This window comes from Eretmochelys imbricata, chromosome 12 (genome assembly GCF_965152235.1).
Source record: "Eretmochelys imbricata isolate rEreImb1 chromosome 12, rEreImb1.hap1, whole genome shotgun sequence".
NCBI classification, from domain to species: domain Eukaryota; kingdom Metazoa; phylum Chordata; order Testudines; family Cheloniidae; genus Eretmochelys; species Eretmochelys imbricata.
In genome coordinates this window covers 10,006,235-10,021,470 of record NC_135583.1, presented here as the reverse complement: position 1 = coordinate 10,021,470, position 15,236 = coordinate 10,006,235, and the positions used below count along the sequence as shown (strand labels likewise).

Genomic DNA, 15,236 nt, shown 5'->3' with positions numbered 1-15,236 from the left:
CCTTGCGTTCATTGCTAGCCCATGCCTCTGTATCCTCACTGCTATATTTAGCACACTAGCTAGATTTAAGCTAGTGCAGGTATGCAAAACATGAGCTGCAAATCACTCCCCTGGTTGCAGTGTAGATGTAACCTGAGTAAGGTGACATTTTTATATGGTCACTTTTGAACAGACCAGCACTATAAGTATTTGTACAGGTAGAAAGTAAAATCCCTAGAGAAAGAAACCCTAGTGGCCAAATTTGCTAAATTTTGGAGGATTTATGGATTGCCTTGTCGTCTTATTTCCATAAAGCATTAAAGAAAATGAGAACTCTGATCATATGCTCCATAATGAATAGACATTTGCTATAGATTCCTCAGCGTTTTACATTGAGGTGGCATTGCAACACCTATACTGAAGCAGTCTTATTATGAACCCCTCTTTTCAATTATTTATAACTTTGGCAAACTTTTTAGGTTAAAATTGTCTTTGGTCTTTCATAGAATATAGAATATCAGGGTTGGAAGGGACCTCAGGAGGTCATCTAGTCCAACCCCCTGCTCAAAGCAGGACCAATCCCCAACTAAATCATCCCAGCCAGGGCTTTGTCAAGCCGAACCTTAAAAATATCTAAGGAAGGAGATTCCACCACCTCCCTAGGTAACGCATTCCAGTGCTTCACCACCCTCCTAGTGAAAAAGTTTTTCCTAATATCCAACCTAAATCTCCCCCACTGCAACTTGAGACCATTACTCCTTGTTCTGTCATCTGTTACCACTGAGAACAGTCTAGCTCCATCCTCTTTGGAACCCCCTCTCAGGTAGTTGAAAGCAGCTATCAAATCCCCCCTCATTCTTCTCTTCTGCAGACTAAACAATCCCAGTTCCTTCAGCCTCTCCTCATAAGTCATGTGTTCCAGACCCCTAATCATTTTTGTTGCCCTCCACTGGACTCTTTCCAATTTTTCCACATCCTTCTTGTAGTGTGGGGCCCAAAACTGGACACAGTACTCCAGATGAGGCCTCACCAACGCCAAATAGAAGGATATGATCACGTCCCTCGATCTGCTGGCAATGCCCCTACATATACATCCCAAAATGCCATTGGCCTTCTTGGCAACAAGGGCACTCTGTTGACTCATATCCAGCTTCTCGTCCACGGTCACTCCTAGGTCCTTTTCTGCAGAACTGCTGCCGAGCCATTCGGTCCCTAGTCTGTAGTGGTGCATGGGATTCTTCCGTCCTAAGAGCAGGACTCTGCCCTTGTCCTTGTTGAACCTCATCAGATTTCTTTTTGCCCAATCCTCTAATTTGTCAAGGGCCCTCTGTATCCTATCCCTACCCTCCAGCGTATCTACCTCTACTCCCAGTTTAGTGTTATCTGCAAACTTGCTGAGGGTGCAATCCACACCTGGAATCCTCCACATCATTGATGAAGATATTGAACAAAACTGGCCCCAGGACCGACCCTTGGGGCACTCTACTTGATACCGGCTGCCAACTAGACATGGAGCCATTGATCACTGCCTGTTGAGCCCGACAATCTAGCCAACTTTCTATCCACCTTATAGTCCATTAATCCAGCCCATACTTCTTTAACTTGCTGACAAGAATACTGTGGGAGACCATGTCAAAAGCTTTGCTAAAGTCAAGGAATAACATGTCCACCGCTTTCCCTTCATCCACAGAGCCAGTTATCTCATCATAGAAGGCAATTAGATTAGTCAGGCATGACTTGCCCTTGGTGAATCCATGCTGTCTGTTCCTGATCACTTTCCTCTCCTCTAAGTGCTTCAGAATTGATTCCTTGAGGACCTGCTCCATGATTTTTCCATGGACTTTGCCTGAGATTGATTTTGGGTGTGTGTGTGTGTGCAGAGCGTGAGTAAAATGAGTTCTTTTGTTTCTAAAGTGAATATTGAAAAATAAATAACTTGCTAATGTTACATTTTTTCCCAGTCAGGCAGCTTTAATATTGCCAATTCTAAACATTTGGGTGCTCAACTTTGCAACCAAAGATGTAGGAATCATTCGGGGAAATACTGTAGCCTGTGTTATGCACAAGGTCAGTCTAGATGAAAATGGTCCCTGATGGTCTTAAAATCTATGAAAATGTAGAGTTACTTTAATGTAGATTTTGTATGTAAATGTAATTTTTATGTCACAATATTAATCAAAGGTGGGAACTTATTTTAAGGTGGAAATATCCCATATCCCTAAACAATAACTTCTACTGAGAAGAATGTAGGCTAAGTGGAATTCTAAGACTTCTGATATCATTCTGATATATTACATCACAATTCATTTGGAGAACCTGTATCTCTTGCACACAGGAGCATGTAACTAAAGGCAAGCTTCTTACATCCTTATCCATTCTTTGGTAACTTAGCAAATTTCTACTTTGTGCAACTTGTTTTTCTATGATTTTCTTGATAAGACTGTTACTAGAGTACAAAATCTTCAGAATACATCAACTCTTATCTTAACGTGTGCTGGTTGTAGAAGTGGGATATTATTACTGTGTTGGCCAGTCCTCTTTGGCCAGGATTTTCTAGCATTTTAATTTTAGCTTTCAAATCCTAGCATGGTCTTGCTTTCTCTTATCTCTGAGCTCCTCTCTCTCCAGACATTCTTGTCTAGTGTGCTCTATCGATATATAACCTAAGGCTGTTTTACAATTATAGATACATTGCTCAAGGATTTTTATTTTTTTTTGTTACTTTGGATCACTTTCCCTGGTGTATTTATGGATGTGTGTTCAAGTTTGCATTAAATATTGACCTCTTTTCATGGGCTTTAGACTGATTTGTGTTTTAATGTATTGTAGTTATTTGGAGGTGGGTGAGGATTTTAAATAATGTTTAGTTCCAGGCTTTTCACCCTCTCCATGTCAAATCCATCCTAAAGACCCACTTTTTCTGTGAGGTCCACAAACAGCAAAAGTCAAATAACTCTCAGCTCCTCCTTCCTTTAAGTCCCCCTCTCTGTCCTGTTTTAGGATCCTGAGGCCATCTGTACGCCTGTTTTGTACAGCACCAACGTACCTTCAGCACTTCAGTAATATTTGGGGGTGCTTACATTATGATAGGCGTTTATAAAAATGTCTCTTGCAGTTGCTGCTGTGCTAAGCTATTGCTTTATTCCTCTCACATTTCCCCCTAAACATACTCCTGCAACCAGGTAGACAGCTCTTTAAATAACCCACTAACACTGAATTTGAAGTGATGTGAACTACTGTAGAAAAATTGCTACCCACCCCTGTGTTCCTAGCCACATGCTTCAGAAGCTTTGGTACAGGAATCAGGAAAGCAGTATTGCACCACTTAGAATGTAGACACTTAAGTTTCAGTGGGGAAAAAATAGTTTGTGACTTAAGAAATCAAGTAAAAGTGAAATGAGACATTCTCCTCTTGGAAAACATAAACTGGCTGGAAAAAAATCACAACTGCTTTTAAGTAAGCTTGCATCAAAATAGGTTTTTGTGTGTGCTGATTGAAAGAAAACTGTACATGACTTTCATTGGTTAAAATAACAATGTGTGCTCAGTTTTATTTTGCTTCCTTCCCACTAATGCTGCTTGAAATTGCTCTGGTGGGAAGGTGATTCTGCTTGACCTTTGTCCAGCGGGATATTATTGAGGCAAACAACCACCTAGTAAGTTTAAAAACTAGACCTTCTGTATAAGAACAGCCTCTGCAGTTTATACTTGCTGGGATAAAAAGGTTATTTATCTGAATGCTTCAGAGCATAAACTAATCACCAACTGGGGTCAGGAAGAAATTATCCCTTCCATCTTGAGTATAGCATTACATAAGTAGGGGCATCATGGATATTTTTCATCTTCCTATGAAATATACAGCCCTGGGCAGAGTTGGAGAAAGGATACCACATGATCAGGTCTGATGCTCCAAGAGGTAGAGTGCTGGTTAATAAGGTCCATCTTTCAAACATGGACACTTTCATTTTCAACAATGATTCATTTACACAAAGTCCTTTTCCACTGAGACTTTCAATCTTGCCAATGAAAATATCAAAACCTGAATAAGTCTGCTACCTGCTGCTGAGCGTTCCAGATATCCCGAGTTCACCTCCTCTTCTGCAGATCTTTATGGAATGGAAAATAGAACTATTACAGTTCAGCACGCGTCAGCAAAAAATGGTTAAAGTCCAAATTAATTTTGGGCCAAATCTAGAAGCCCTTAGTTGTTACTCCCGTTAGTCCCAACACTCCCAATGAAACGAGTGAACGTTTTGGGTAAGGACAGAATAAAAGCTAAATTGGGAATTCAGCATTTGGCCTATCAAATGCAGCCATTCTCTGTAGAGCCCGACAAAATATAAATGCTTACCCCAATATTGATTTTATGTTCCTTCTTCTGTCACCATCTTTATAGAATCACCAATAAAATAGATACCTTATGCCAGATTAATTACAGCTCTAAATACACTGGCTTCAACCCATACATACTGCATTAACGCTTGGAAGTCCAGATGTGTAGTTCATGAGCACCAGACTTTTCTTTTTTTTTCCCAAGCCAGAGCTTGTTCACCTGTGTACATGGCGAGTCAGCTAACTTTGTCCTCCAGCATCATTTCCTGAAAGAGAAGCACCATGGGTTTTTAATTGATTTGATTAAATAATAAATGATACATTCTCGTATCTCAGCCTAGGCAACATTTCCAGTCTATAAATCTAGGGCTTTGAAAGGAAGAGCTTTTAAATTGTGTATAAATTGCAGTAATTCCTCCACCTAAGGCACTGTTGTACAGCAATGTTACATTATTAGTTGCTGTCTTCTAGCACTGAACAGGGAACTTCAACAGAATAAATAAAACATTTTTATCCCTTAAAGCTACCCTGTCTCCATCCTTGCTTCACTGTAGACTGTTTTGTACAGGAGTTTTCCCCAGCCCCTCACTATTTGGCTTCCTGCTACAGATAGGAAGAAACCTTCTCACAGTGCTTGGAGAGGGAGAATCTCTCCGTTTCATAGCTAGGCTTGTACCTTTGTTATGTCGGGGAACTATCTTACAACTTTTCTTTCCTTACATGACTACACATGTCTGTCTCTCTTCCCTGCTAGCCTTTTAAATAGGTAGAGCATGATTTTACAATAGTAACCCAAAATATTATAGTAGCACTACAATGAGATGCATTGCTTACATCCAATACAAATAGACTATTGGTTGTTCTAGGTGTCCAGCATCTGATACTTCAGTCAATTAACAACGCTGGCAAATGCCCAGCCTCTTCCCTTCCACTTAACCCAGCCCACATCAGTGCAGCGGGCTCACATGTAAGTATACAACTCAAAGATATTCAGCCAAATTTTCATAAATGGCCACTGATTTGGGGTGACTACGTTTCTGGGTCCCCAATTTGCGACCTGGGGCCAGATTCCCAGAAGTGCTGGTCATTTGCAGCTGCCATTGAGCTAACTGGAGTCGAGGATGCCTGAAGAAAAGAGTACTTGTGGCACCTTAGAGACTAACAAATTTATTTGAGCATAAGCTTTCGAGGATGCCTGAGTACTTCTGAAAATTAGGCCCAAAGGGCATCTAGTTAGATGCCCCAAAATCAGTGGCCATGTTTGAAGTCAGTGTTAAGGGGGGATTTTAAACCTTTCTAGGTTCCAACTCCTTCACTTGATCTGTAGATTTACCAACCCATGTTCAGCAAGGCAGATGCCTATGTGTATGGCCAAGCAGATGCACATGGTATGTCCTCAAGGTCTTTTGAAAGGAAAGTTTCAACATTAAGATGACAGGTCCTGTGTGTGCAAACAATTGGTAACTCAAGTGAAAACTACCCTAAAATGTCCTGCTCTGTTGCATCCATGGCCTGAGCTATAAGATACAGTATGTAACTGGTTGGAGAAGGTGAGTGCTAGTCCTGTATACAGTAAGTAGTACATTGTTAATTACACTCTAGGCCTAGGCACCATCTAAACACTGAATGTCCTGCATTATTTAAACATACAGTAGATAAACGGGTCCCTGAACTCCAGTATGATTTCATTTCAGAAGGAACCCTGCAGGTTTCTTTTTTCCTTAATCCAATTGCAACAGGGAATTAAAAGCCTAATTATTTTCTAAAGGATGGTGCAACCTGCACAGTCCTTCTAATCCCTAGGGAATTGCAGCTTCACATCACTTCTTCCTTGGGACAGCTGCCAATGCCACAGTTTGACTTGTAGGCCCAGATCCACCAAGCTACTCTGTGTGGATGGGCCCTGTGCTCTCACATAGCTCTCCTGACTTCACTGGTGCTCCCTTTCTCTTATGGCTATTTCTGCACTTTGATTTCAAGTTCTATATTGTGAAAACAAGAGAATGGTTCTAACTAAACTCTTTTGAACATGAAATAAAAATTGTATTGAAGTCTGTTCTCTGAAGTGGTTTCAAGGGATTATCAAGTATTTGAATCTTCTGACTTCTGTTTCTGTAATACATTGTGATGATGAGTCTAAAGCATATAAACGAATAAACTGTGAACATTTCCCTCAAATAGAGCTCCTTCTTTCTAATGCTGGTGTAAGGGTTCCCTTTTTATATGGCATTTGCTTTCCAGCTTAGCTCTGCTGCTGCCCATCAGAAGTTCCCCTTTAATTTGGTAGATCTGGCATTTGCACATGCCTCACAGCGCCATAACCATTAAATATTTGGCTGCCTTTGGCAACCTTCTTCTCAGTTTTTGTAATGTATTTGGCCCCGCCTTCTTAGATGCATCCTGTTTGAAAGCCTGTGTTCCAAAAACAGCCACGTACCAAGGGAACGCCGTATTGGTGAATGTGTTGATACTTTACAGGACAGATACTCAGAAATTCCAAGAATTTCTCCACTATATCTTTAAGCAGATCATGACCTTGTATTTCATTTGATTGTGCTTTCCCTCCATTAACCTTTTATTCTTAACACTGATATCTTGCCATTCACAGATGATGGGAAGTTGTCCTTGGAGGAGTTCCAGGCTTTTTTTTCAGACGGGACTCTTAATGAAGAAGAACTTGAACAGCTCTTTCATACCATTGACTCAGACAACACCAGGTAAGCATATAATTCTTTGTCCATTTCTTTTCAACTGACATAGATTTTAGGACTCTTGATGTGCAACTATTAACGTTTTGCTTCTTAAAAGATCTAAACATGTGCAAGGTATACTGTGATGGAATTCTTCTGCCAGCCTTGAGGGGCTTCATTTCTTCAAGGTTTGACCTCCCATGGTGAAGACCATTAGGGCTCCTTGTTCTCCTGGTATAAGTTCAACACACTTCCTGAAGCACAGCCTGTTTATGAAAATCTCTGAAACTATACATTTTGAATAATAGGGACAATCAGCTAACCTTTTGATTTTTTCCCTCGTTTCTAGAAAGTTTTGCTAGGGCTATCTAATCTAGCTATCCTGATCTGTCTGTGAGTTTCTAATGCAGTTGTTGTTAGAATCCTAGAATCATAGGCCTGCAAGGGACCTTGAGAGGTCATCTAGTCTGGTTTCTTGCACTCATGGCAGGACTAAGTATTATCTAGACCATCCCTGACAGGTGTTTGTCTAACCTACTCTTAAAAATCTCCAATAGTGGAGATTTTACATCCTCTCTAGGGAATTTATTCCAGTGCTTAACCACCCTGACAGTTAGGAAGTTTTTCCTAATGTCCAGCCTAAACCTCCTTTTCTGCAATTTAAGCCCATTGTCCTATCCTCAGAGGTTAAGAAAAACAGTTTTTCTCCCTCCTCCTTGTAACAACCTTTTATGTCCTTGAAAACTATTATCATGTCCCCTCTGTCTTCTCTGCTCCAGACTAAACAAACTCAAATTTTTCAATCTTCCCTCATAGGTCATGTTTTCTAGACCTTTAATCATTTTTGTTGCTCTTCTCTGGACTTTCTCCAATTTGTCCACATCCTTCCTGAAATGTGGCACCCAGAACTGGACACAATACTCCAGTTGAGGCCTAATCAGCGCAGAGTAGAGCGGAAGAATTACTTCTCATGTCTTGCTTACAACACTCCTGCTAATACATCCCAGAATGATGTTTGCTTTTTTTGTAACAGCGTTACACTCTTGACTCATATTTAGCTTGTGGTCCACTCTGACCCCCTGATCCCTTTCTGCAGTGCTCCTTCTTAGGCAGTCATTTCCCAATTTGTATGTATGTAAGTGATTGCTCCTTCCTAAATGGAGTACTTTGCATTTGTCCTTATGGAATTTCATCCTATTTACTTCAGACCATTTCTCCAGTTTGTCCAGATCATTTTGAATTATAATCCTATCCTATCCACCAAAGCACTTGCAGCCCCTCCCAGCCTGATATTGGCTGCAAACTTTGTAAGTGTACTCTCTATGCCATTGATGAAGATATTGAACAGAACCAGACCCAGAATTGATCCCTGCGGGACCCCACTCATTATGTTCTTCCAGCATGACTGTGTACCACTGAGAACTTCTCTCTCAGAATGGTTTTCTAACCAGTTTTGCACCCACCTGAGAGTAGCTCCATCTAGGTTGCATTTCCCGAGTTTGTTTATGAGAGGGTCATGCGAGATAGTATCAAAAGCTTTACTAAAGTCAAGATATACCACATCTAGCACTTCCACCCTATCCACAAGGCTAGTTACCCTCTCAAAGAAAGCTGTTAGGTTGGTTTGATATGATTTGTTCTTGACAAATCCATGCTGATTGTTACTTATCACCTTATTATCTTCTAGATGTTTGCAAATTGAGTCGCTAATTATTTGCTCCATTATCTTTCTGGGTACATAAATTAAGCTGACTGGTCTGTAATTCCCTGGGTTGTCCTTATTTCCCTTTTTATAGAATGGCACTGTATTTGCACTTTTCCAGTCTTCTGGAATCTCTCCCGTCTTCCATGACTTTTCAAAGATAATCGCAAATGGCTCAGATATCTCCTCAGTCAGCTCCTTGAGTATTCTAGGATGCATTTCATCAGGCCCTGGTGACTTGAAGACATCTAATTTGTCTAAGTAATTTTAACTTGTTCTTTCCCCATTTTAGCCTCTTCTGATCCTACATCATTTTCACTGGCATTCACTATGTTAGATGTTCAATCGCCACCAACCTTCTTGGTGAAAACTGAAAAAAAATAAGTCATTAAGCACCTCTGCCATTTCCACATTTTCTGTTATAGTTTTTCCATCCTCATTGAGTAATGGGCCTACCCTGTCCTTGGTCTTCTTCTTGCTTCTAATGTATTTGTAGAATGTTTTCTTGTTATCCTTTATGTTTCTAGCTAGTTTGATCTTGTTTTGTGCCTTGGCCTTTTTAATTTTGTCCCTACATATTTGTGTTGTTTGCTTACATTCATCCTTTGTAATTTGACCTAGTTTCCACTTTTTGTGGGGCTCTTTTTTTATTTTTAGATCATTGAAGATCTCCTGGTTAAGCCAGGGTGTTCTCTTGCCAGATTTCCTGTCTTTCCTACAGAGTGGGATAGTTTGCTCTTGTGCCCTTAATAATGTCTGTTTGAAAAAACGGCCAACTTATATTTGTAGTGAATAAGCTCCAGTTCTTGACATGAGCTAACTGCAAACACAACCCAATGGAAATTCTGTGGTTTGAAGGCTTAAAGGATCAGGCTCTTAATATTAAACCATAAAAATATTGGCTTTTCATTAATTAGTAAGGCTGGATAAACTGGTTAAGAAATGGTAAGAATTGACCTGAACCTTTACTGCAGAACTCCCATCAAATCCAAGTTTTGTTTTCTGTAGTTTGAAAAAATGTATCTAAAGGAAGTAAAAATACCAAAATACCTTGAGTGGCTCTCCTAGGATTGTCTTGTAGGGTCGTAATACATCTTGGAAAGAATTACAATAATAATGTGAAGGATAGTGTGGGAGTCAGGGGAATAAAAAGAAGAGGGCATTCTTAATCTGGACTGTAGCAAAAATCAGACTGACACTACTCTGCCATGGTAGCAGAGACACTGACTCTAGTTCCGTCTCAATATAACAGAGAGGCGGAACATGGCAGGGTTTACACGATCAAGGTTGTGGGACTCAGGAATGCTCTGTCGCTGGTCTGAAATAATCCATATTTGCTAAGTTTTATGGTGTTGCACAATGCATGTTAATTTCATTTGGCCTTTGCAGAAAGGTAAGAGGGCTAAAGTCCAGACTGCTGTATGGAGTTTAATATCTGGTTATGGGTTGCTGCTTAGTGGAAGTGGTGAGCTTGATTGTATTGCATTTTGCTTTTGTGACTTTAAATAATTGGCAACGTACTTAGAGACTGTGTATGGGCACTTCTTACTCCTAAACTAAAAAGAAATGAAAATGGGCAACTGTTCTAAATAGTAGTATAGTAGTGCGCATAGAAAACATGCCATATAATACTGTGCTATGCAAGTTACAGCACATTGTGTGCTTGACTGATGTCTGAATTCTTGCACAGCCCCCAGCTGCTACACGTGTTGCAACTAGCTTTGGGTTCTAATGAGTTGTCATGTCCTTTTACCCACAGTTAAACTAGTGGGCATTGCATTAGAAAGAGGTCAATTTTAAACATTTTCTGTTTTGCTCCTAGCTGAGGATGTGAAACAAGCAGCCCGGGATATTTTTTATAACTATTTTTTCAACTTTTAAAGAACAGTTTCATCTAAACACTTGAATATCCAGGTGTTCTAATTAGATGTGTCAGATTCCTGCATTGTTAGTGGTGATTTGCTTAGACTCCTAGTGCCAGCAATATCTCAGTTTAATACAAAAAAATCTATAAAATGTTCAGCAAAAAAACAACCTCCCCACCCCATATATATATATATATACACACACATAAAATATTTAAAAACCTATTTATCTAGTCTTTGAAATCCTTAAGGACAAGATGCTTTCAGAGTGCCATCCTGGTTTAACATCTGGTGTTCTTGGCTGAAGCAAAAACTTTGGATTTTGGTCATAGTTCCAAGTTAAATCTTAGCATAAATTTATGAATTTTTAACATCAAGATAAATCTACCAAAACTGAGAGAGAGAACATTTTGTAAGTGGCAGAAACTTTGTCCCCAATCCCTAGCTCGCTAGTGCCAGCCTTCCCTCAAGCAAAAGCAATTTATGTAATCTGCTCTAGAATTGTGTGTATCGTTTTCAAGCTTTTTAAAATGCTTTTAAATTTTTGGAATAAAAATTGAAGTAAATTTCAAAATAAACAGACATTTTGAATGGAAAACTCAAAACTTTTCATTCTGAATATGTTGAAACAAAAGGTTTTCAGGTTTTTTTTATCTTTTGGTTTTGATTGAAACAATTAATTGATCTTTTGCCAAGAAGCTGCTTAAAGTTTTGGTCAGCCTGAATCTGCATTTTTTGGTGAAATGGTTTCAGCTGAAAATTTTCTCTCAGCTGTAGCATGCATTTTGCCACAAAGGTGAAAAGACTGTTGGGCTACCAAGGGAAAGGAATTTGTGTCAGCTGCCCTGCGCTGAGAATGCCTTCCCACCAGCTCCTAGATGTCTAAATCTATAGCTTGTTAGAACAAATGCTCCAGCTAATCTCAACTGCCGTGGAGAAAATAAGGAGGGGAAAGTTAATCTCTCTAACCTGAGTTAGCCTCCATTCCTGGTGGATCATAGGCACCCTGCACTAGCTGTTCCTCTAGCAATATCCTGTTTGGTATCAGATCTAACTTCCAAGTGGGTCACCTCATGTAGATCATATAATAATCCAAATTAGGAATCACAGAAGCATGTATGACAATGGCAAGGTCCAGAGTTGAGGGAAATGGTCACCTGACTAGGAAAAGTGCTTTTACACTTTTCATGTCCTCTGAGATCAGTTAGGAAACCTAGAGTGCTGTAAAACTGCAGCACTTGAGTAAAGGGCATTGAAATCACTCAGCAATGGGGACAGGAGTCACCCCCTCTCTGCCATTGTGATCTTTTCTCTTGACGTCTGTCAAGGTTCCTCCCCCACTCTGAACTCTAGGGTACAGATGTGGGGACCTGCATGAAAAAACCTCCTAAGATTATCTTTACCAGCTTAGGTCAAAACTTCCCCAAGGTACAAAATATTCCCCCCCGTTGTCCTTGGACTGGCCGCTACCACCACCAAACTAATACTGGTTACTGGGGAAGAGCTGTTTGGACGCGTCTTTCCCCCCAAAATACTTCCCCAAACCCTGCACCCCACTTCCTGGACAAGGTTTGGTAAAAAGCCTCACCAATTTGCCTAGGTGACTACAGACCCAGACCCTTGGATCTTAAGAACAATGAACAATCCTCCCAACACTTGCACCCCCCCTTTCCTGGGAAATGTTGGATAAAAAGCCTCACCAATTTGCATAGGTGACCACAGACCCAAACCCTTGGATCTGAGAACAATGAAAAAGCATTCAGTTTTTTACAAGAAGACTTTTAATAAAAAATAGAAGTAAATAGAAATAAAGAAATCCCCCCTGTAAAATCAGGATGGTAGATATCTTACAGGGTAATTAGATTCAAAAACATAGAGAACCCCTCTAGGCAAAACCTTAAGTTACAAAAAAGATACACAGACAGAAATAGTTATTCTATTCAGCACAATTCTTTTCTCAGCCATTTAAAGAAATCATAATCTAACACATACCTAGCTAGATTACTTACTAAAAGTTCTAAGACTCCATTCCTGGTCTATCCCCAGCCAAGACCCAGCATACAGACAGACACAGACCCTTTGTTTCTCTCCCTCCTCCCAGCTTTTGAAAGTATCTTGTCTCCTCATTGGTCATTTTGGTCAGGTGCCAGCGAGGTTACCTTTAGCTTCTTAACCCTTTACAGGTGAGAGGAGCTTTCCCCTGGCCAGGAGGGATTTCAAAGGGGTTTACCCTTCCCTTTATATTTATGACAACGTCTGTCTTGTTTTGATTACACCTTAGTTTTATTCAAATCCCAGCCTTCAGCAAGGCACTAGAAAAAACAAGGAAATTGTGTCATCCAGATCTCATGAAAATAAGACATCGACTGTTGTCTGCATGTTGATGACATCAAAGCCCCATACATTCCCATTGGACTGGAAGAATTAAGACAAGAATCCTGTGGAATCTCACATGAGATCTCTTTGGGCAGCTGTATTATCACAAAAGCAAAAAAACCACCCTGGAGATGAGGGAGGAACAAAAACCACTCAGATAATATTCTCTAACCCCGCTAGGATCTGTAAGCAGATCAACAGTGGCCTAGGCTGCTGACAGACCTGAAAGAATTATTATGCATGTCTGATCTTCACACACCAATGAGAGTGGGACCCAGACTGACAGAAAAGGACTGAGGAAACCCTGATGACTCCCGCAGGCGCTCCTGCTTTTTCTGTTCCTTCCATGAGGAATTTTGGTAACTCATGCTTTTTAAATCTTGCAAAATAAAAAATTCTCTGGCCTACTGTTCAGGGATAACACTGTTCAGTATAGCATTTAATCATCTAACATTTGTAGTTGGGGACAATGCTAAATATGATTAATAATATTCCCTTTCTTGTTATCACCATTCCAACAAGTATTACTCCCTGCTTCTTACATTCTGTCTGGAGTCTGGTATGTTCTGAAATTATTGGTTTTGAATTAGTTTATTGTCAGACATAATATTTATTGTCAGACATAATATTGTCAGATTTTTCTTATAAGGAAATTGCTCTATACAGTAAAAGACAAAGGCTGAAATATCAGATGGGTACTGTGCATTTTCTTTCAAATAAGAATACAGGGCATATTAACTTTATCTTTCTAAAGGCAATTTGAATTAAAATTAATTGCTGGTTGAAAAGATAAGTTAATTTATTTTCAAAGCTATTTTGGTATTTCATTTTAACAGTGTGCTTTTCTCGTACTCCTCCATCACGTTTGCTTAGTGTGCAGTTCTAAAGATTTTGTGACTTAAATTACTTTGTAGCTAGAGTAGTGCTAGATTAAGAAAATTATGTTCTTGCTGAATATTAATAATTGCTGTTACCAGCCAAATTATAAAACGTTGATTCCATTTCCAGAGTTCTTATAGGCACAGGGGAACTGACTTAGTTGAATAGGAACATCTAGTTTGGTTTCTTGACTTCCTTGGGACAATAAAGGCTCATTTGGAAGATGACGGTTAACCTGAGAAAAATGAAGAGGAAGGTCACAATGCAGGGGGAAAATGAATACTTAATGACCCAAGAGCAAGTCTGTGCTACTGCCTATGGGTACCCAGCTAGAACATGCTACAGCTTGGCAAGTTATTTTTTAAAGGATAAGAATCCCCCCAGCAAAATGTGTTCTTGTCATCAGGGGGGAGGCTTTAGGTGTTTGACAAAAATGAGATATCCAAAAATAGCTTTGAAACATTAATGAGGCTTGTTCTCAACACTACTTTGCCTAGAAAGTGTCATTTAAGAGGTTAATGGTGTGGCACTGTAGGCGTGTGCTACAAGAACTGTTTTGTATAATGTGATTATGGAAAATCAGCAGCAGTATCTTTGTGGGTTTTCAGTCCCTTTAATACTTTGCTCTCTTTATATACTATTTTTCTTTCAGAGCAGATTAGAGTTCCAGGACAAGCGAGATCTCTTTAAAAGAGCAATTCCCTATTCATATCTTCAATGGGCTAGCAGATGAACAAAGTTGTGTGTCTATAAGCAACTTCCCCCTGCTTCTTCAGGGGATTCCTCATCCTTTTTAATAATCTCTGCTCTGTTCTTGGCCTTTCTTTTGGATCTGAAACCAACCTTATTCATCTTTCACTGCTCATACTGTTGCTTGTTGCTAAGGCACTCAGATACATGGTATAAATGAACTGTGACAAAGAGCAGAAGGAACATGTCCATCTTGCCCTCTGTATTCCTCCAGCGGTTAAGACTAGCAGAGGAAGCATGCTTCGCTTTACCGAAACAACTTTGCATGTAAGGCAAATACTGCAAAATCCCAAACTGACTTCACAGAAAAGAAGAATGAAATCATGTTTCTCTTATTAATTACTTCCATAATGTCTTAGAGATATTCCAAACGGAGAAGATGCCATTCCTGTCCCCACTACCTTTTGTGAAACATGGAAGAAGATGGGAAGGAAAGAGATCCACCAATACCTTCTCCATCCAAAGATTCATATGCGAGACATGATCACTGCTCCTGGAGGAGAGAATTAAGTCTAGATATCCCTGCCACTATCTTCTGGTGGAAAGGCCTTCCTGACCCCGAATTTAACCATTCAGTTAGGCTTGAACATGTGAGTGTAAATCACCACACTTAAGCATCTACCCACTTTATACCCCTAATGCAAATTGTCTATTTTTCTCCCT

The 15,236-nt window shown here is 39.9% G+C and overlaps 1 protein-coding gene across 1 annotated transcript in view; it reads left to right on the top strand.

The window, feature by feature from the left end:
- The window catches only part of NECAB2 (N-terminal EF-hand calcium binding protein 2), a 374,877-nt gene that overhangs the window by 139,165 nt on the left and 220,476 nt on the right, over positions 1-15,236 (top strand). The window contains exon 3 of the mRNA XM_077831510.1: positions 6,920-7,028. Within this exon, the coding sequence (XP_077687636.1) occupies positions 6,920-7,028 (109 nt within the window). The remainder of the gene's footprint in view (positions 1-6,919; positions 7,029-15,236) is intronic.